General features: G+C 34.2%; 1 protein-coding gene across 3 annotated transcripts in view; it reads left to right on the top strand.

Moving 5' to 3' along the window:
* The first annotated feature begins 255 nt into the window (after positions 1 to 255).
* ZDHHC21 (zDHHC palmitoyltransferase 21) overlaps positions 256 to 23,549 on the top strand; it is a 61,229-nt gene continuing 37,935 nt past the window's right edge. The window contains exons 1-4 of one of the 3 annotated variants that reach the window (XM_079113142.1): positions 256 to 408; positions 7,833 to 7,964; positions 14,036 to 14,234; positions 15,450 to 15,548. In XM_079113142.1, the coding sequence (XP_078969268.1) occupies positions 14,081 to 14,234; positions 15,450 to 15,548 (253 nt within the window). In that variant the 5' untranslated portion in view covers positions 256 to 408; positions 7,833 to 7,964; positions 14,036 to 14,080. Of the gene's footprint in view, positions 409 to 6,091; positions 6,267 to 7,832; positions 7,965 to 14,035; positions 14,235 to 15,449; positions 15,549 to 23,549 lie in introns of those variants that run through there. The other 2 variants (XM_079113143.1, XM_079113144.1) reach the window with 2 other exon arrangements.

The raw sequence follows: 23,549 nt of genomic DNA, 5'->3' as shown, positions 1-23,549 counted from the left end.
GAGGGTGTGGGGACGAGAAGGAAGGCCTGGGCAGAGCCGGGAAAGGACATCGCGGGAGGGCGGAGACACCGAGGTGCTTCAGGTAGTGTTCCGGTGATGGCGGTCCGCCGGGGCCCGCAGCTTCGGGGCCCGCGGCGCGATTTCTGGTCTTTCGGCCCTCCACGGCTCCCATCGCGGCTCCTGGACGCGAAGCGGAGACTGCTACGGCGACGGCGGCGGCGGCCGATCCCTCCCCGCGCGGGTGCGCGGGCATGCGGACACCCAGTCGGCCGGTCCTGGCGCTAGGGCTCCCGGAAGCGGAAGAGGAGCGCGGCCCGGCCAGGGCGGCGGCGCGGGAGAAAGAGGCGTGGGTAGAGTCGCAGGCGGTCGCGTGAACAGCGGCGGCGAGAGGTTAGGCGGCCGGCGCCGGTAAGTGTGTGCAGGCGCGGGGGCGAGGGCCGCCCCCGCCGGCCCCGCCCGCCGCGCTCCGCCCTCCGCCCTCCGCCTGGGGGCGCGGGGCCACGGACCCGGGTCCCAGCGCCCACGCGGTGCTTCCCTAGCCCCCTGCTGCACCTGTCCCCGCGCACGCTCGGAACCCGCGCCCTCCTCTCCTCAGGCCTGGTGGTTCTCAGAACACCTTCTGCCAGCCCTGCGGCCACTCGCCGGTGCCCCTCCCATAACCGGTGGTGGGTGGGTTTCTCCTCTAGTGGATGTGATTTTGGGTTAGTTAAAAAACAAAGTCAGTGCCTGGAGTTTCCTCCCTGTAAACCAGTTTCCCTTCTCTGCACTCCCTCCCGAAGACCTGCGCCAGGATTCCGGGCTTCTCTGTGCTATGATAGAATCTTTCATTCATTCCCAGACCGTTGGTGAGGAGCTGCAAAGGACTAGCAGGAGGAGAAATAGTTTGCTCTTTTATTGACCTTCTTCCCCCACCCGCAATCAAAGGCGGTTTAGAGAAAATTTCTTATGGGTGGATGGCAGCAGTTTGCACTTGTTACCTGTCCTCATTATAGGTTGCTTGGATTTTAACTGGAGAGACCATTTAAATTATGGTCTTTCTCAAGCTATATTTTGGTTACATTTTTAGATCTCTTGTGAGTCAGTGGAGGATGTCTGTATCTCCAGGGCTGAGGACCTGACCAATTATTTCTTGAAAATATTGCAGTACAGCAGTCCATAAAAGTACAAGAGGAAAAAAAAATCAAGGTCATTGTGGGCGGGTTATAAATCTTAGGTAAAGTTACTGTCTAAAGACAAATAAGGATAATTAAGTGCAAGTTAAAAAGATGTGTCAAATGGTTCCTCCACCTACTATGTTAATATGTGCACCTAAAAACATTCACTACCTAACTTGTAAAAATAATAATAGTAGTTACCATTTGATGACTGCTTAGAGTGTACTATTCCTGGATTAAAAGGCTTTTTGTGTAGTATTCCATTAACTTCTTCCAACTCTTCACATTTATTTTAAAGATAAAATTCAGAGAGGTCCTCTTTTTTTTGGCTTAGTTGTGCTGTCACTTAATAGCAAAAAGGTTTTTGAAGAAGAGATGAGGTGAGAAAACAACTGAGAAGAATCAAATGAGATTTGGTGTTGTGGAAAGTAAAACCAGATTCTATTCCCATTTCTGTCACTATCCAGCTGTGGGTCATTGGTAGGTCAGTGACCCAGATTGTTTTCTTATCCATATAGTCAGCCTAAATTCCTTAAGGCTTATTCTTTATTTTAAAGCTTTTCCATTTTTTTTTTTTAATTGCCATGTTTGTAACAAGTAAGACTCTTAACATGTGGAAGGTATATTTAAAACATTTACCTAATGAAAAATATTAGTAAAATTTTGAGATAGTGCCAGAATAGATGAACTTCAGAATTCATAATTTTCAATGTAAAACAATAAAACTATGTTAGGTCTCTTCAAACTGTTGAAATTTCTGTTGGATTTAACATATGTTAGAAGCTGTGGTTGGAATAAATACAGCATATTTTGAAGACGGATGGTAAGAATTGTGTCATGTTGCCTGTCTATGACTTGCTTTGTTTAATAAAAGAAATTTAAACATTTAAAAATACATACATATAATATCAGCTTAGTAAGTTAGATTCAAATACAAAAAGTAATCAGTGAAACAAAATTTTTTACTTATTTGCCCACGGTCTGCTTTAAATCTATGATTTAATTCATAGTGTGTGATTCAGAAACCGTGGAAAAGCTCTCGAATAAAATAATGCCATGGATTAGGGAAGAAACTGATTGAGAAATCTAGTAATGTCTCCATGGAGCTTTTTTCTGGAATTGTAATTAAGAGTGAGTCAATGAAGACTTTTTCAGCATAGGAGGCTACACAGTGATAGTATCAGTACTACTGTGCTTAACAGGGAAGGCAAAGGAAAAACTTTTTTATTGCCTGAAGGTTAGTCCTAAATTCAGCTTTCCTTTTTGAATAGAGAATATAACTTTAGCAAAATATTAAATCTAAGATTCAACTTTTCAAATGTGTTAGAAATAAAAGAAAATTTAGCATCTTTTGGCATAATCAGTTCATAAAAACCTCATTAACTTTGAAAATGTTTGATGTATTTTGAATCAATTAAAAAACACAAGAGATAAGAATAAATAGAAAAATATCAGTCTTTCTTATTGTCAGAGCAGTGATTTGTTAGTAAAGAATTCCTGATAAGTTGAATCAACTAGTTTAAAAAGCACATTTTCGGGCTGGGGAGATAGCTCAGCTGGTAGAGTGCTTGCCTTGCAAGCCCAAGGCCCTGAGTTCGATCCCCAGTACTGCCAAAAAAAAAAACACATTTTCAAAGACCTGTGAAGCTGCATTGATAGGTACCTTAGTATGATGGTAATTTACTTATTCTGTTTCCCTTTTTAGATCTACCCTAGGCAAAAATGTGATGTTTTCCAAGTTTGTTGTCTGCCTTTTAGACCTCCTTTCCCTCTGTATTCTTTCTCTCTGGGTAAATTAACCTTCTTCCCCATTTTGGAAGCTAAACCAATATCTACTCTCCTTACCTATCTGTTGCTCCTTTCACAAAAGGTCAGGTTAGAGAAATTAGTATTATGCCATTCACTGATTACTTTTCTTTTAATTCTAACTTAAAATGCTCAAGTGTGATCTCGGTTGAACTTCTGAAAGCCTTTTAAATTAAAATTATAGAATGAATAACTTTTTCACATACTGCAGGATTTTTGGCTTTAGCAAATAGGTGAGGAGAGATTTTTCCATCTAGTGTTAGTGTTTTTAGATTAGGCCTGCTTTGGTAAATTCTGATGCAAAGATAGTCTAATTTGGTTTCTTTTTTATTCTTCCAGTATATCTTGATACAGTGAATGTTAGGTGGTCAGAAGCTGGCCTACTGTGCCATTTGGAAGAACATGACTTTTTTATACCCAGGAAAAACCTTACCCCTTCATGTCTAACTTTTACCATACCTGAAGGTTTTTTCATGTACTTTCTTATTTAATTTATTTTAATTTTTATTTATTTTTTTTAAAAACAGGGTCTGGCTGAGTTGCCCAGGTTGATCTTGAACTTGGAATCTTTCTACCTCAGCCTCCCTAGTAGCTGGGATTATAAGACACCACCACTGTGCCCAGCTTCCTTGCACCATTTTTGGAGAAAAGATTATCATTGCTTCCTGTCTTTATTCTACCTTCAATCTTACTTTTTCTATCCTTTATCCCACACTTCTACCTTTCTAAATGAATATTCCCATATAGATATTTTGTACTTACTCAAAACATTTGGTAGTTTTAATTGTTGTCATCCATATCTCCCAAGGCATTTCTACTTTGTTACAAGATTTTGATGAACTGTGTCACTATATTGCAGTATTATTAATAGAGGTACATTATTTTTATTTATTTTTCACCCCTGAGGCAGGTGTCCAGAAGAGCAACAGCTTATGTGAAGAGCAATAGCTTATGTTTAGTTTTGCCCAGAGTGAAGTGACTTAGATATTTGTTCTGCAGAGTTGATTCTTGAAACCATTGATGGTGCAAGAATGTTATGCTTTGACACTTTGCCCCACCCACATTTTTACAAAATCTTCTTGGAGAATTTAGCAATTGATTCAGAATTCCCTGCTTTAATTATATAGTCTCATTAGCTTCTGAAGTCAAGTCTGATTTTCTTCCATGCTTCATTTCTCATCTTACCATCCTGTTTGCACTTGAAAGAGATTAGATTAGGGGCTTTTTAGTTCAATTATTGGATTCTTGATCAAATTTCTATTTTTGGTTTTCTGCTTGAAGAAAGCCCAGGGCAACTTGTAGAAATATAACTTTACTACATGCTTTTGGTATAACACTGAAATCTATACTTTTTGAATTTTTTTTTTGCCCTAACAAGTAGTTGACAGACTTTGGCATCAGAGGAAGTTAGCTGAGGTACAGTTAAATCGTATCACTCCTTTTAAGGATGGGACCTGAAACGCTGTTTCATTCTTGAGTTCTTAAAACTAGAAGTAAAACTCAGCTTTAAGTTTCCCTTTCTCCCCTACTCCACACTTCCCTTTAAAGTTACTATTTTGGAGATATTTCTTTGCCCGGCAACTTCCCATTTAAGTATGATTACAACCTTGTAAAGTTGATATTTTTAGCCCCATCTTAAAGAAGGTCAAACAGAAGATTGGAAAGCAAATAAACTGTATTACCATTTGAATATGGCTCTGTATTTTAACATCTGTACCAGGTATATTTATTACTCTGTTGATAATAAACAATGTCTATATAATATCTTAAGAATTACTTCATTGGCTAAGTATTAGAGGCAGCTAGAGTCTGAAGTTTAAGTAGAGCTAATTGCCATGATTAACCAGTTGGCAGAGAAGAGTAAATCAAGTCAAATAGCTTTATAGGTATTTTAAAGATACACAACTGTAACTTTATTTTCTAATGTTTCCTTCTAATACTGTTTTCAATTTCATATATTGATTTATAATACTATTAATTTTCTCTTGGCCCCTGCAAAAAAAAATTTTGGTATGTTTGATAGCTTACTCTGTGAATTGAGTACATTTTTTCAGACATAGCAGTGTTAAAAATGTTCAGTGACATAGTTCTGAAACTTTATAATTTGTTATCCCGAAATTTTTAGGGTTTGGGGGCTTACCATTATTTTCATACCACGTAGATGAGATTTGATTTCACAGTGGCGACAGTGGTATTGATCTAGCACTGAAATGTTAAATCGCATTTTGCATGCTATGTCTGCAATGTAACTAATAACTGTAGATGTAAATTGAGAATTTTCTTGATGTTAAGCCAGTGAGTGACTTGGGTTTGACTCATGGATGATTGGCCTGTGGTATTACCTAATAATGTTACTTACAGAAACTACTGTTTTGTTGAAACATTAAGAAGCCACCCTACAGTTATGGCCTTAGTGGCATTACTGACTTTGGCCATGTTTCAGAACATTTTGTTCTTCCACATCTAATTCTGTTTGTTTGTTTGTTTGTTTTACAATCATTTGCCATTAGGGTAGCAGCTCCTTAACTTTGTCATATGATATTTTGTTTCCAAGAAGCAAGGTGCAGCAAAGGAGACCACTTCAAATTAGGTTAAAAAGTTGGAGTAGAAAGAAATAACATTTGGCAATCTAATAATCTTACACCACAGACAAATTGACCCTGGGGGAAAATACAGGTGTTAGTTTTGTTTGTCTTATTCCTTCCAAGTTTATAAGGGGGAATGGATATGTAATGATAATGATTTTGATGTATTTTTCACATTCTTACTATATTATAGTTTTATTGTTGCATTGGTAGCAATGCACTTAATAAATTCTTAACTTGTCCTTTATTTCCTGTCTTGCAGAATGGTACCAACTTACTTTAGTTCCTAAGTCAGGAATTTAGGACTCATTGTAGAATCTGCCCTTTGCTTCAATTGACCACTAAGTTCTATCAGTTTTATTCATTAAAGTTCTTCTATATCTGCTCTTTTTCCAGTATGTTTTCTGTTGGGTCACTTTCTAAAACAAACATATCCCACAGCTTATAATCAAGCATTTCTGGGATGCTTCCCATGTTTCTCATCATTTCTCTCTCTCTTTTTTTTTTTTTTTTTTTCTTCTTTTGCACTGGAAATTGAAGCCAGGGGTACTTAAACACTGAGCCACATCCCCAGCCTTTTAAAAAATATTTTATTTAGTGACAGGGTCTGGCTAAATTGCTGAGAATGGCTTCGAACACACAATCCTTCTGCCTCAGCCTCCCGAGCTGCTGGGATTACAGGCATGCACCACCACACTTGGCTTCCCTCATCATTTCTCAGGTGATAGTCCGCCTAGTTTGTTGCTTTTTAAGTAATTTTCAGTAGTTTATCCATCTACCCAAATCCAGCCGTAGGATTGTTGCTTTTCTTCTCCAAATTCAGATTTGATCCTAGAATTTGTTCCCTAAAATCCTTTAATGGTTTTCCATTGCATTCAGGGTGAAGTCCACACTCATCCACATGGTTTCATTTCATAGTGCTTTTTAATTTGAGGATCACTCTTCATTTGGTGTCATCAATTCTGTTTAGTATGCTGTGACCAGCGTCATATATTTTTGTTGAAGTAAAATAGAATAGCAGTATCAGAGTGCATCTTACGTAGTAAGGATAAAACTTCTTCAGTTATTCGTATATTTCTGTATGTACTGATAGTGTCGCAGAATTTATTTCTTTGAATTGATTATGGTCAAGAGGTTGGCACATCTTAACCCATGTTCCAGATGCAGAGATTCTAGTTGTTTCCATTTACTTGGATTTTCTCTGCCTGCTTTTGCATCTTTTCTTGTTCTACTCTCTTGGTTAGAAAAGCCTCTGTTTTGCATTTAGCTCACCCACAGGCTTCATTGTCTTTGAAAATCTTTCCCTGAAGACAGTTTACCATAAGAAAGAAGTTGGTTGTGGTGCATCCCAGCACATACATGCATCTTCAGAAAACTGAAAAATGTTCTATGAACTAATACCCTTACTGAGGTGCATTTTTGCCCTCTTCCTTAGCTTCTTTTACATTGTATTGATCTTGTCTCTTTATTAGTCTCTACTGTAACAACAAACAGCATTATTCTCTCAAAACAAACAGCATTATTCTCTCAAAACCTGCTCTTCTTTCCATATAACATCTTAGAGAATGAGTTAAGATCCTCATTCTCTTTAAGCTTACCTATTGGTAGGGAAGACAGAAAATAAATAGGGAAAGAAATTAATCACTCCAATACAGAAATCTAGGAGTCATCCTCAGCACCTCTTTTTCATCTATACCATGTGTCAAAGCATAATGTATAGTTAATAAATGTTGATTGAATTAACTGTGAATTGGTATATGTTATGTAGAACTCTTTATTATTATTATTATTTTAAGTTTGAGCTATAGAAACTAACTTGTATGGTGACTCTCCTGGTGGTTTCATTGCAGGAGGATACATTTTTTCTTAGAATATTTTAAACTGAAATTTCTATTTTAAACTCTTTTGTTCTCTGTTTATTAATTGTGAGTAGATGCTTCTAACTTCACATCTTGGAAGACATCACTTGCATTTTGTCATATAAGTGATCTCAGAATCTGTGTTTTTATTTTGAGATTGAGGTTTGATGATGCCCAAATGCTGGACACATAATGCTTTTTTTATTTTATGGGAATGAGGTGATTTCAGAAGAGAGAAATTTCATCTATAATGGTGATCAAATGCAAATTCTGGGGGGATCAATGGCATATGAAAGCATAGAATCGGGTAGAATTGAATCATCTTAGTTTTGAATTTAAAAGTTTTGTAATTGGTATTTTCATAGACTGTTTAGCTGCTTACAATTTTTATCTTTGTAAGAGATTATTATTTGTTAAACCACTGATAGGTTCTCAAGGAGAACAGTTATTGAAGAGAAGATCCAGGTGGTGGGATATAATGAAAAAAGAATGAATCAAGATAAAACTTCTAGATGCAAGTACCAGAAAATTTACAACATATCCCAGTAAATTTGCAAGTGGTAAGTTTGCATTTTACAGTGGGAATATATTTGTCACTTACATAGCATAGTATCCTTGGAGTCTAATGTTTATATTCACTTAATTGTACATTAGCAAATGTAGTTTATGTTTGTTTAAAGATTTTATATTACTTTTTAACTAAACATATTTTCTTATATTAAAATTTTTCCTAGAGAAAATAATCTGTAAATAAAACAAGTCTAAGTAACATCTTTCTAAATTGCAAATCTTATGTTGTTTTACAGCCGATCCTTCTGCACAGCACTTTTAAAGAATTCTAATTTAAAAAATAATATATAGTGATAAAGGTGCAAATTAAGCATTTATAAGATTAATGCTGTCAGTCTCTATTTTTAGGTGGTTGAAAATAATTTAGAATTGTATATGATACTAATAAACTTAGAAGAATATATAAATATATGCATAAAATAGGAAAACCTTCCTCCTCACTCCTCTTTCTCCTTCAGTTCAGTGATGATCCATCAACAATTTGGTTGATGTGTTTTCTTCAGACATTTCTTCCCCCTATACATATGCAGAAATTAATTGTGTATATTTTTTGACAAAAAAAGTTATTTGAACTGTTTTTCAACTTATCCCCCCCACATTTAATTTTGAAAAACTTCAACCGGAAGTATGGAAATCAATTTTATAGTGTTAAATCTGAATACCCATCACTTAGATTTTATAACTATTATTATAGAACTTCATCACATACTCATCTCTCTGTCCATCCATCAATCAGTTTTATTGTTATTATTTTTTAAATTGCAGGCATCAGTATATTTCCTTCCCCATATACTTTAATATATGTTATTAACTACAGTTCAGTATTGGATTATAGGGTTTTTTTTTGGTTAATTTACATACCATGAAATGCAGCAATCAAGGGTACATTTGCTGAGTTTTGACAAATTCACATACTTGTATAACTCAGACTCCATATCAGGGTATAGATCTTTATGGGCACCAGCATTAGCATTAGTTCCCTCATGCTCCTTCCTAGTCTGCCTCTATCCGCTCCTCTCCAGAAAAGCCACTGTAAGATTTCTCCCCATCCCACCATAGTAACTTGATTATTCATTCAGTAGTGTGTTGTAGGTAGTTATATGCACATGTAGGTGTGCCTTCCTTTTTTTTCCCCTCCTCAAAGTTGCAGTGACTTGGGAATGGTCTGTAGTATGAATGAATTATAACTTATTTGATCATTCCCCTCTTCTACATGGACATGTAGACTGTGTTATGTTTTTATACTTTATAAGAAGTGCTGTGTTCTTTGTACCTCCTTGTATGTATATATACTTGTACACTCTCATGAGTATCTTTGCAGATATTACTAAAAATAAAACTGCTGGGTAAAAGGATTTTACATTTTAATATATACTGCCAAATTACCCTCCCCAAATTATTGTATCAGTTTACATGCACACTGGTAATTTATGAGAGTACCCTTTTCCCTCTGTCCTCTCAACATTGAATGTCATCTGTCTTTCTGAGTTTTTCAATGAAGTGATAAAAAAAATACCTATTTATTTCACAATTTCCTAATCAGTAGTGATTAACCATTGGATTTTATTTTCTATTTTTGAATTGCCTTTTTATGTTTACTTTGTATGCCTCTTGTCATATGTTGTAATATTTTTTCCATGGATGCTATGTCTTTTGAGTTGGTTTTTGGTGTGTTTTGGGCTCAGGAATTTTAATTTTTATGTGGTTGAACTTGGCTTTATGGGTCTGGGTAAGGCCGTCCTCATTCCAAGCTTTTAAGGCCACCGGCCATTTCTTCTAATAATTTTGCTTTTTATTGAAATTAGGAACCAAAATATCACTGTGAATTGAGGTTCCAGGAAAAATTTCATATGGAGAATGAGATTCAAATTGTCCTGAATTATGAGTTAAATTTAAATAGAGTTAAGGAGAGTAGTAGGGACATTTCAGACAGGAGGAATGAATGATGGAATGTGTTTTTCATATTCATAGAACAACTGTAAAACCACTTTGGCCAAGATGGTGAGTCATACAAAACTGTGTTTGGAGATATACATGTGACTAGATTTCTTATTATTTTGGCTAATCTTTATGATTTTCTAACTTCTGCATTCTGATGTTACCGTTTCCTGTCAGATAGTAGTTGTCTATTATTTTCTTTTCCTAATTACTTGAGTAGTCTTCCTGAGCAAAATATGTGATGAAATATGGTTGCCTGAAAAGGCAAAAAAGGAAAGGTGGTGTCCCATCAGAGTAATCTGAACATTGCAAATATTTACTCAGTGTAGTTATTAGAGTTGAATTATAATTTCTTTAAAAAATAGTTTGTGCTGTAGCAATTTACATCATTATGAAATTAGTCACTGCACTCAAGTTTAGTTACCAGATAGTAATCTTAAAAAATCTTGAAGTACCAGTATATCCACTAGTCACATCAAAGTTTGAGTTATGTGTTCACCACTTAATATACAAATTAGTATGTTGGAATCTCTTGCTAATGAAAGTACTTTACAAATGCCACCCTTCAGACTGAGCAGTAGCATTGTATTCAGCTTGGTTGTTGCTCGGGATGTGTAATAGTTTCTGTTCAGCCGTAAGCCACGCCTGGTAGATATTAACTGAGTGGAGTGATCCTACAACTCTACCAGTTATGTGTTTGTAGTTGTAATCAGATTTGGAGCTCTCGGGACAACTGTTTTCTTCTCTACAACCCTGTTGTAAGGATTATGTGGCACTAATTTTCTTTCACCAGGTATTTATTTTAAATATTCAACATCTTGTTCATTGATTTATTTTTCTGTCCTGTGCTCACTGTTCACTGGGGATGCTTGTTCTTTTAGAGCTTGTCATCTGTATATGTTTGCATTCAGGAAAAAATGGACACATTTTTAAATGATACTTTTCACTATAATATTTTCTGTTGTGAGGCTTTTATGGATGAGAAAAATTTGTTATTTTCTGGTAGAGGGGAATGAAAACAGTTTTAAAAAAACTTTTGCTGGCTTGTATGCTTTATGTTTCTACTGTTAATAAAATTAGAAACAAATAATGATATTATTCTATTTCTATGTAATTATTGAAATTCATGTCCTCGACAGAACTGAAACATTAAAGGACAAAAAGGTACATGAAGTTACTAATATTGAACATGTTGAGAAACAGAACCTTCTGTCATTTCTTTTAGCACTTGGTAGTTGGCAAGGCTGTGAAAAATTAACATTCTTTGGAATGTTTCTCTTTTTAGCTATGTAGATAGCTTACCATTTGTATATGAACTTCTTTAGTTTTTAAAATAATGATACCTACCAAATTACACACACAGCTAGCTTATCCTCTCTTCACTTTAATGATACTGATCTGTCTTTAAATTTTCTAATTAGAAGGTAATGAAGTTCAGCTTTTACTTTTAAAAGCCTGGATACTATTCCTGTTTTAGAATTCTTATGCAAATACTAATTTGGGCCTTATCTGACTGAAACTGTTGAATGGCATTGTATTTGAGTTTTTGTCTTCCCTCCTCCCCTCATTTCCCAGTATTTGCAGGATCTAGGAATCAGAGATGGGATATTCCTTTAGGAATGAAATGGTTCCTTAATCTTTTTCTTTATTTTAGTAGCTTTATGGTTTATATGTGTGTGTGTGTGTGTGTGTGTGTGTGTGTGTGTGTGTTCTTTTTAGTTTACATGACAGTAGACTCTATTTTGATATATTTATACAAGCATGGAATCTTATTCTAATTAGGATCCCAGTCTTGTGAATGTACACTATGTTGAGATTCACTGTGCTATGTTCATGTGTGTACATAAGAAAGGTATGTCAGATTCATTCCACTGTCTTTCTTATTTCCCTTTGTCTAATCTACTGAACTATTATCCCTCCCACCTCTCATTGTGTGTTAACATCCACATATCAGACAGAACATTTGACCTTGGGATTTTGGTATTGGTTTATTTCACTCAGCATGATAGTCTCCAGATCTAGGCCTCTGATGGTACTCTGAGGCTTTTCAATTGAAGATAAGTTATTCTTAGAATGAAATAGTTGGGATATAAGTTGGAAATCTGGGAGTCATCCTTGGCTCTTTTCTCTGTAACTCCTAATATTGAATCAATTAGTAAGACTCACTAGTTTGATTCTATTTCCTCAATTGGTCCCTTCTCTAAAACTAATTTTGGCTTTTGTATTCTCTTAACCTAACTGATCTTTGTCTTTAATTTTATCCTCACACCAGAACTTCACTAACTTATTTAAAACAAATTTCATCTTGTTAATCTCCTGCTTTGATAGGTTTCCTTTGCCCAAGAAGTCTTAGCATTTTAAATGTCATCTTTGTGTCCTTCATGCTATAACCCTTTCTCATTTCTTACCAGTCACTATCTATAGAAACCCTTTTTTTTTTTTTAATTGTACTGGTGATTATACCCAGGATGCTTTACCACTGTGTTATGTTCCCAGCCCTTTTATTTTTTATTTTGAGACAGGATCTCACTGAGTTGCTTAGGGCCTTGCTAAGTTACTGAGACTTGTTTTGAATTTGCAATCCGCGTGCTTCAGCTTTCCTAATCTCTGCGATTACAGGCATGCACCACTGTGTCCAGTCACAGAAAGCTTTATGATTTGTGATTGCAGTTAGTAATATACCTCCTGCAGTTTTTACTCTCATATACCTCCAGATCTTCTTTTGTTTGTGGTATTATTGTCACTTTTCTTTCTTGGATAACTTTCTCTCATCTTTTAAGACTGAACTCAGTTTTCATCTGTCAGAAAGTCTTGCTTAAATCTGCATTTAACTGTTTCCTCCTTTTGTACCCCTACTCACAACTTGAGCACATATCTGGAATTTACTATATGATGCTAAATCTTTTTGTGGCTCTTTGCCCTTAGTCTGTTAGTTTCTTTAAGCAAAGACTATGTCTTAGTCATAGTTGCATCTAAAATATCTAACAACTGACTGGTATGTAGCACAGACCGAACCAATATTTATTGATCTGAGTAGCACTGGCATCTTTGTGAAGATTCAGGGTTAGTGGTTCCTAGGTTACAGTCAGCAGTAACAGCACCTGGAAAGTATTTTAAAGTGTTTTATTAGTTTTTGAACTCTATGAAGAATTATGATTTATTAGATTGAAACGGGAATATATATTCTTTTAAAGCTTCCCGGTTGATTCTTCTTTCTTACAAGTTCAAGGATCATTGTCCTTGTTTATTGTTATATCTATACATTTTATATAAAAAGTGCCCACTAGGATCTTATATTATAAGGGTTATTGTTCAAGCATTATAATTGTACCTACTAAGACGTGGATGTATTTTAAGTGATTTTATTGGTAGCTATTTTTGAAGTATATTGTAACTCTGTAAGTGGCTCATTTGGAGATCTGTTGGTGGATCATTAACACTCAACTGAAAACAAAGCCCCATTTAAACAAGAGTCTTTTGAGTAGATAGTAATAAAATTAGTTGGGCTTCACTCTATGAATTTTAATGTTTCTAGCAATTCGTACATTTCACTTCTCAAAATGATTTTAAAAATATTTTATTGTGTTTTGAAATTAAACTGAAGAGACAAGTCTTTGGTATACATGTGCATATACCCACAGAGTGTCATCCACATCAAGGTCAGAACATTTTTAACCTTTCAGAGGTTAAAACACACCCTTTTCAGTTAATACACACCCTTTCCACACAGGATAAACACTATTTTGACTTGTGTGACCATCAGTAATCTTATGATTAAGACTACTAAAAATTTTTGTATATATCTTTTGCTGGATATGTACACTTATTTCTCTTGGGTTTATACATGAAATTTGCAGGGTTAGGACAAATATTGTTTTAATTTCAACAGATAATGCCAATTTATACTCATAATAGAAATTCATAATGAACACTTTTAATTAAATTATTTGAGTCTTTTGGTGAAATTTAATACCTAGAAGTTTGTTTTCCTAAGTGTTTAGTGTTTAAAAAATCAAATATGCAAAAAAAGTCAGTAAATGCATTTTATAGGTGCCAGAAACAAATTTTAGTCAAGTAATTTTTTTCTGTGTTTGTAACTTTTTTTTCCCCCCCTTCTTCTTAGGATTGTCTTTCCTTGTGGGTTGGCAGGCAGTTATAGGACTGCAGAATGGGTCTCCGGATTCACTTTGTTGTTGACCCACATGGTTGGTGCTGCATGGGTTTGATTGTCTTTGTCTGGTTATACAATATTGTTTTAATTCCCAAAATTGTCCTCTTTCCTCACTATGAAGAAGGACATATTCCAGGCATATTAATAATAAGTAAGTTTTTAGATCTTTATTTGTTTCCTTGTATAAAGTTTTTCTCATTGTGTATGTTTTTGAAGTGTAGTGCCATTATGATAACCTTCCTTTTAATGTAGTTATTATTTTAGTAGTGCTATTAATATTATTTACTAAATAAAAGAAGTTTTAAAAATAATAATCTTTATATATTTGCAGATTGAAGAGCTAGCTCCATATTTAAGTCTGAAAAATATATATAAAGGCCATTTTGTTAAAAAAAATACAGTAGTGGTATTTGCATTTTTAATGTTTCTATTTTGTATATAATTGCCAATGTGGAAGTTCTAAGAATGGAGATGGTAGTATACATTACTGGGAAATGAGAATTTCATGCTACTAAAATCATTGATTTTGATTATGAAGCTGATTATGACCTCACTTTGAACTTCTGAATAATTATTTTTTGCTATAATACACATGTTAATGGCTTGCTTATGATTTAAAAAGTCAGATCAGAATGATATATTTTACATGTACATGGCATTTATAGTTTTTATGTACTTTATCTCATTTTTATTTCACAAGAGCTATGGGATATATAATTCTGTTATACAGATGATAAAACTGACTAACAGCCATGCAGTCAGTCCTGGAGTGAGCACTCAAATTGTTTCTTTTAACATGTACAACATATTTTTATTCCCCCAACAAAATGCCTGCGTCTTACTAATTTACATTGTGAAATTATGGAGACTGAATTTGTTTTCCTTGCTATTTTTTTCCTGGTTTTTAATTTTAAAGTTAAAAACTTCCAAATTCTTTATTCTCAAATATCTTAAGATTCATCAAAAGGCACAATTGAACATCTCTAATTCAAAGTCATTTTTGAAGATAGAATTAATGGAAAAATTCAAGAGTAGAATTATTTTTAAATATTATTTTGTTCCTTTCAAATGTAGTACAAATGGAACCCATTTGTTTATACAATTTTTGATGAGAAATCACTCTTAATAAAGAAACTGATTTATAGCAATTTTATTGGCTATTATGCAAAATAATATTTAAAATTGCACATATAGTCTTGGAAGTATTAGTCATTTAATTTTTTAATCTCATCTTTTTGAAAATTATTTATCCTGATAGTATTAATTAAAATACACTTTTTAAAATTCAAAAATGCTTGTTTATAATGTTTATAATTTTAAAGGGTAAATGATTGCTTTATTAATTTAATTTATTTATTTTAAATAGTATTTTATGGCATTGCCATATTTTGTCTGGTCGCCTTAGTGAGGGCCTCAATAACTGACCCAGGAAGACTCCCAGAGAACCCTAAGATCCCACATGGAGGTATGCTACTCTTTGGATTTATCAGTTTTGCCAATACAAGAATTATTATCTTTATTAATGTATTTTATTGTATTCGTTGAATACTATATTTGTGTCTGTCATTTAACACCTCTTTTAAGCCTGTGCTCACATTTTTCTTTCCATACTTCTCTATTTAAAATTGCAAACCATTCCTCCCACTTCCCTCTCATTCCTTGGCTCTCTTTTTCAGTTTGTCTCCTTCTACCTATTCCAGATCTATATAACCTTTGTGAGAGTGTAGATTTTTTTTCATGTGTTTTTTTCCTTCATTTATTGCTATATCCCTAGTGTCCAGCAGAATCTCTGTCACTTCGATGTGCAACAAATATTTGTTTAATGAAATATAATTATCTGAGAAATTCTATTTTTATTTAAGAAAGGAATTTTCTTACTGGTGCCATACCTCATGATATTATAAATATAATATTGACTAGAGTAAATCTTTGTAGTATTATGAACACTATTACCTATATAGCTCCAAGTTTTAATATAGTCAATGAAATATTTGAAAATCTTTTATTGTAGTGTCATTTAAAGGTAATATTTGATCATCCTATTCCATAATAACCATTTAAACCACAAAAATAAATAAAAATATATGACTTGTTTTATTATATATCAGACATAGTATAAACTCATCCTCCTGAGTCTTGCTTTTTGCTTATTTACTATATAATCTTTGGAAAACAATGCATTTTGTTCTAGTAAGAAATGTATATCTTTGTAGTACATTGTAGAACTAGAATACTTTCTAAGTAATTTAGTAACTTCCAACCTGCTGCATATTAGAATTACCTAGGGGACTTTTAAAAATCTCAGTGGTCAAATCATATCTCATATTAATTAAATCAGAATATCTGGATGTAGGTACATGTGTCAGTATTTCAAAAGATCACAGGTGATTTCATTGTGTAGTATAGTTTGACAACTAATGCAGTAAATTCCTTATGAAGTGAAGTGACGTGATAAGTCACTTATAGAGCCTCCTGTAAGTCCTGATTATTGTTTTCTGAGATCCGTCATTTAGGGGCTTACTTGGCCTTGAAATTTTAGAGAGTAAATGTAAATATTATATATACTTATATAGCTATAGAAATTTATCTTATTTTTGTGGGGAATAGGAAGTGAAACCCAGGGATAATTTATCACTGAGCTACATCTAAGCCCTTTTTATTTTTAAATTTTGAACAGGGTCTTGCTGTGTTGCCCAGGCTGGCCTTGAACTTGTAATCCTTCTGCCCCAACTTCTGCTGTAGCTGGGATTTCAGACGTGCATCACTGTGCCTGGCTGCAGCTATAGAAATTTCCGAATAATATATTGAATATTTAGTTTCATTAACTTATAGAGGTATCACTTAGTAATTTGTTTCTGTTTTGCAGTGGGGGCAGAGAGGGTAGTATCTTTAAGTCTTAGAATCTCTCTTCTCAACTGGCATAACCAAAAACTAATATATAGTATATATGTGTTGTCTGTTTTAACACTAAAATCCAGAATGAAAAAGGAGGCTTTTTCTAACTCTGGATATATTTCTGATAGATTATTTTTAAAAATTTTTTTACAATTTTGTTTGTTCTAATTAGTTGTACATGACAGTAGAATGCATTTATACATTTTGATAGATCATACATAGAGTGTAATCTTTCATTTTTCTGATTATACATGTTGCATTGAAAATCATCCGTAGATTAGTTTACTAAAACCACAAAGCAATTACCACTAGCACCCATTTTTAGAGAAAGAAGCCAAAAAACATCCTAAAATTGGTAGCTGGTGTCATCGTCCAAGCCCAAATCCGAAAGGAGTGGTTCTCCATCCAGTTGTGGACAGATTCCACCAGATCCTGCCCTTCGTGTTTGTGAATACCTTCACGCTGGCTTTTGTGCTTGGGATGTTTCAGTAAGAAAAGTGACAAGCTCTGGTTCACTTTAGTATTTTTGACATTTTCTAATATAAACTATGAGATAGCACTTCTGATTCAATGGAAGAGATGCCAAAAGATTCAAGATTAATGTCCTGATGGGTTCTTTTTGTTTGTAGCGATCAAATATTCAAATGCCTACAGGCTCCAGGCACCACCAGTTAGTGAAAGGAGCCAGGTTTGTGATTTTCCTGTTCAATCTGATAGTGGCAGCCACAAGTCAGTTCCTGTGAAGTTGTCATGCAATTAGCTGGCTGGATCTTAAAGTTTAAAAAGTGAAAACAGGTGTATCATTCAGCTTTTTGTCACTATGTTGCAATATCTGAAGTGGGCTAATTTTGTAAAGAAAAAGCTTATTTAGCTTGCAATTTTGGCTGAACAGTCCAAATGATATGGCAAGGCTTTACTCCAATTTCCAATAGAATTGTATTTTCCATTTAAGATTAATTCCCTAGTCTTACCTTCTGAGCACTCACCAGAATTTCCCTTAAGGCCTGTTGCACAGCATTCTAGATTATTCTAGCCTGTTTTTCAAAACTCTTCCAACTTATGTCTATTCCAAAAGCTGGCTTCACATTTTCAGGTATAGTGATATACCTGAAATCCAGTTTTTTGTGTGTGTTTGTTTTGTATTACTATAATGAAATAGCTAAAGCAGGCTACTTATGAACAAAAAAAGAAATATTCAGCTCACAGTTCTGGAGGTTCAAAGGACTGCTGCCTGCATCTGCTCAGCTCTGTTGAGGGCCCTTTTGGCTACATCATGTCATGGTGGATGGTGATGGCGGGAATGCACGTGGGAGTGAGCAATCGCATTGCCACACAAGAAGCCGAAGAGATACTAAATGGGGCCAGGCTCAGGCTTTCATAACAACTTGCTCTCATGAGAACTAACTCTAGGAGACTGGTATTCCCTTCTAAGAACAGTACCCCCAGTAACCTGAGATCTCCCACTAGCCCCCACCTCTGAAAGATTGCTTCAGCTGCCACATTACCACACTGGGGACCATTCCTCTGACATATGGACCCTTGGGGGACAAACCACATCCGAACTATAGTAACATGGAATCCCAATTTTTATGAGAAAGTTCATCATTTAAAAAAAAATTTGGATTCAATCCCTAGCACTGCAGCAACACCTCCACCGCTAAACAATAGCTAAAAAGTCAAAAACTAATTCAGAATTTTAAAAACACTTTGAATACCAAACAAATATCTGTAGGCCTCATGAGTCCACATAAAACCACATTGTTATCTTTAGATTATAGACTGTAGTGATGGAAGACACCATGACATCCTGCTCTAACTCTGGATATCTATCTGCATTGTATCTTGTTTTAATTGACATTTGGCCTGTTTTTGTTCTGAGTTCAAGAACTTCCCTTTTATCCAATAAAAAATAATTTATTTGTTATATTTTAATATTTTCAAAGTCTGTGTTTGTTTGATATTACACGATCCTCATGGTAATTGAGTAGGTAGGCTGAGTAGTCAGGATCATGGATTGTCTCTGCTAGAGTATACAGCTTTATGTTATAGAGCTGGTGTGAAACCAAGAGCCCCATCTCTTATCTTTTTACTTTAGATCTATGTAGAGATAAATAATTTTAGTTCTTAATTCACCTTTGTTATGATTCTGGGGAAAATTAAAGTCAACATGTACATTTTGTTGTTGGTTACCTGAGTCTTTTGTAAATATGATTTTTTTTTTTTTTTTTTTGGTACCAGGGATCAAACCTAAGGTGCTTAACCATTAAGCCACTTCCCTAGCCCTTTTTATTTTTTCCTTTGAAACAGGGTCTCACTATGTTGCTTACAGTCTTTCTAAGTTGCTGAGGCTGGTTTTGAACCTATGTATGATTCTCCTGCCTCAGCCTCCCAATTCTTTGGGATTACAGGTGTGTGCACCATGCCTGGCATAAATATGATTTTAACAGAAAAAAAAATGTTAGCAGTGGAAAGAAATATATTATGACTAAAGAATTGAAGCCAAAGAATAGTGACATTTATTCAGAAATGTTTGAAGGTTAAGCAGTTTTATATAATTGAGTTCTTCACAAAAGGAAACTTTTAAAGCCCTAATACTTGTTATAATTTTAACCATCTTAATTGGATTACTTTGAAATATTTTGCATACCTGAGTGTGTGTGTGTGTGTGTGTGTGTGTGTGTGTTTATGCATTTTTGAGTAACTTTAGTATACTTGAGACCACTCAATATGAGGTTTGGGCAAGTAGATTAAATAGTCAAATGAATTGTACATGTCCATTTATATTTGAAATTTTCACATGCTTATTTGAAATAATAAATACAAAAGACCACTTCAATTTAAGAATATCATTTTTATCACTTTCATATTTTATGAAATGATTTTACCCAAGCTTTTAATTTTTAAAAAAAACACTTTGTTGAGCATAATTCACATGCCATCATTTATTTAAAGTATACAATTCAGTGGCTTTTGGTATATTCACAGAGGTCTGCAGCTGGCACCACAGTCATCTCTAGAACATTTTTGTCATCAGGTTCTTAGCTTGAGTGTGGGACTCCAATATTCTTGTCATCTCTAAAGCCATTGTGTTTGTGTGTGTGTGTGTGTGTGTGTGTGTGTGTGTGTGTGTATGTGTGTGTTACTCAGGATTGAACAGTGTTATAGAGCAAAATCTTTTTTTTTTTTAAGTTTTTTAAAAAATTTAAAATTTTAAAAATTTGTTCTTATTAGCTGTACATGACAGTAGAATGCATTTGGACACATCATACATAGATGGAGTATAACTTCTTATTCTTCTGTTTGTACATGATGTAGAGTTCCACAGGTCCTGTAGTCATACATGCACGTAGGATAATCATATCCAATTCGTTCTACTATCATTTCTATCCCCATAGACCCTCCCCTTCCTTCACTACTCTCTCTCTAATCCGAAGTACCTCTATTCTTCCTAACCTCCCCTGCTTATTGTGAATTAGCATCCACATATCAGAGAAAACATTCAACCTTTGGTTTTTTGGGATTGGCTTATTTTACTTAGCATGATATTCTCCAGTTCCATTCATTTACCTGCAAATGCCATAATTTCATTCCTATTTAAAGCTGAATAATATTCCATTGTATATATATATACCATAATTTCTTTATCTGTTCATTTGTTGGAGGGCACCTAGGTTGGTTCCATAGTTCAGTTATTGTGAACTGAGCTGCAGAGAAGAATCTTCCAAGTTTCTTTTTCTTTCTTTCGTCCTTTTTTTTTTTTTTTTTTTTTTTAATCAGCCCATTTTGTTGCTATCCCTCAAAATTTTACCTCAAGCTATAAGGATGCATGTGCAGTTAATGATCAGGGTCATACATTCACACATAGTTTTACTGTTTTCCTTCCTCTAACATTGTTTTTAAAATGTTCTATAAGAGACTTATTGACATTTATTTCCTACATTGACAACTATTTTTGTCAGGAAACCTATATTAGGATGCAAACCTTATATTTATTTTAGTAGTTTCAAGTATTATTTTTCTTCCTCAAACAGTATTTTGTGGTTAAAAATAAGAGAGAGGGCCCCATAAAATGTGATTCTTTCAAGACTTGAATAGAAAATGATTCCTTATTTTTTTATTTCTATTTTATTTTTTTGTAGTGCTAAGTTAGAACCCAGGGCCATGTGCATGCTAGGCAAGTGCTCTACAACTGAGCCATGTTCCCATCTTTGATTCCTTAAGAGGTATAAACCAAACTAAATCAAAGCAAACATTGCTTTATATTCATTCAGACGTTTATAGTATTAATAAAGATTCAAGTTAAAAATGTGATGCTATTTACTCAAACAACCTCAGTCATTTATGGAATTTGTCTTTTTCTCTTTTATTTTGCTTTGGTGTTTCTCTCCCTTAAAAAAAATTGTTTGCTTTTAATTTTTCTATGAGTACCATAAATTATCAATCAGATTCTCTCTTTTATAGGCTTTTATTTTATATTGTTAGATGGCTACCATAAAAATCTCAATAGTAAATCATCAGACGTCAGACTGTGTCATTCATCAAGATCCTTTTGGAACTGAGTAAACCCTGAAAAAGGAAAGGGAAGACACTAATAAATGCTTTATCAGTATGTACGTTAAATTAAAGCTGATGGTTTTTCCTGGAAACACTGCAAAAACAAAAATGTGTTTTACAGTTCTAGCTTTTATAATAGTGATTTCTTATTTGTTCTCTGAACACATAGATATGCATGTGTGCTTATGCATGTGTGTGTAATTGTGTTTATAGGTCTTTCTCATTTTACATATTTTGTAGTACCTTCAGTTTAGCCAAAGGAATGGTTTAAGCTCTTTCTTTAAACAAATTTATGGTCCAGACCACAGGTTGGTAGCCTTTACTGTAAAGGTCTGATAGTAAATATTTTGACCTTTATGGGCCATATAAGTCTGTCACAACTCAGCTTTGTCACTGTACCACAGAAAGCAGCCATGAATAATATATAAAGGAATGGGCATATGACAAAACTTTGTTTATAAACAGTGAAATTTAAGTTCATATAATTTTTACATGTCACATATATGATTTTTACATATCACATTTTTAACTCATGGGTTACAAAAACAGATGGTGGAATGGATTTGCCTGCAGACTGTAATTTGCCAGTCTGTGGTCTAAACTACAGAAGTACAGGCTTTCTTTGAGATAACCAAATGCTCTCATTTCATAGGATGTAACATTTTTGTTACAAAATAAAAAATTTATTCTCTAGAATATTATATGCTGATGCTCAGAAGATACCATAATGAAGCATTCTGTTTATGTTTTGAAGGATTGATTTATAAACATTGCTTTTTAAAAATATTTTTAGTTGTAGAGGGACACAATACCTTTATTTTATTTATTTTTATGTGCTGCTGAGGATTGATCCCAGTGCCTCACATGTACAAGGCAAGTGCTCCACCACTGAACCACAAAGCCCAAATATTAAGTTTTTATATTGACTTTTTGTGAAAATGTCTCCACTATAGTTTTTTTCCTATCTGTATGCCTTGTAATGTATGAATGCCACGTTTTAACACTGGGATGTTTGAGAGCATTGAGCTAAGTGGAGAAAAATGATATGCTTCTGACCTCATAATGTGTTACATAATAGATGAGTTTCCATTTCACTTATAGTTAAATAATACTAGTTTAGTTGTATCTAAATTAAGCTTTAATATTGTTGCTGTCTCACATGATATGCTTTCATTAAAATAAGAACTATAAGAAATAAAAGGATTTTCTTCTAAAATAAGATTTCAAATGCAAAAGATACTGTTATCAACTTTCTTATTATTGGAACAAGCAATTTTATGTAGATTTTATTTGTACTTGCTGGTTTTTTCAGAGACATCTGTAGCAGAAAATGTTTCCCTGATGCTTTACTGCATAAAATTCCAGAATGTTGACTTATTCCCAGCCATTAACTAAAATATTGGAATTCAAATGGGGAATCATTTTAGAAAACTACTAATACCTTCTTTTATTTTTATTTAGAATCTTTCTTTTTTTTATTTTAATCTTTTAATACTTTGGCAAGCATTTGTTTACCACCTGTTGTATGCTAGTCACATTCTGCATATACTAATATTCACTGTGAATATGGAAGTCAGGATAATTTTGCCATTTCTATACTTTAAATGAGGATGTGGGGTAGTATAAAAACAAGTGCTGAAAAAATTTAAGAATTTTATAAAAATAAAATTACATTTCAATGCATATTAAAAGATGCATTTATATAGTAGCAATTGTCTTGTCTTGGAAGATGACTGTCCCATATATTTTATGGGTCTGATTAGAACTGTTTATAATGAAAACAAATGCCTTTTTGCTTATGTAAACCTCATGTTTTTAGCATAGGATGTAATTGTGTGTTCTTTTACTATATACCAGAGGAAATTCCTGCTTAGTGATAGAACAGTTTTGTAAAGTACCTCTTTATTTGTATTATATAGTAATCTTGTAAACTTCTTCACTACTGAAACTATTCTGATACTTCTAAACCCATTCTGATCTTCTTTAACCTGCTCCTATATATATTCTAAGATTAATT

This window comes from Sciurus vulgaris (genome assembly GCF_902686455.1).
Source record: "Sciurus vulgaris genome assembly, chromosome: 15".
Lineage (NCBI taxonomy): Eukaryota > Metazoa > Chordata > Mammalia > Rodentia > Sciuridae > Sciurus > Sciurus vulgaris.
The sequence above is the reverse complement of the archived record's forward strand: the minus strand, read 5'-3'. Positions and strand labels throughout refer to the sequence as shown.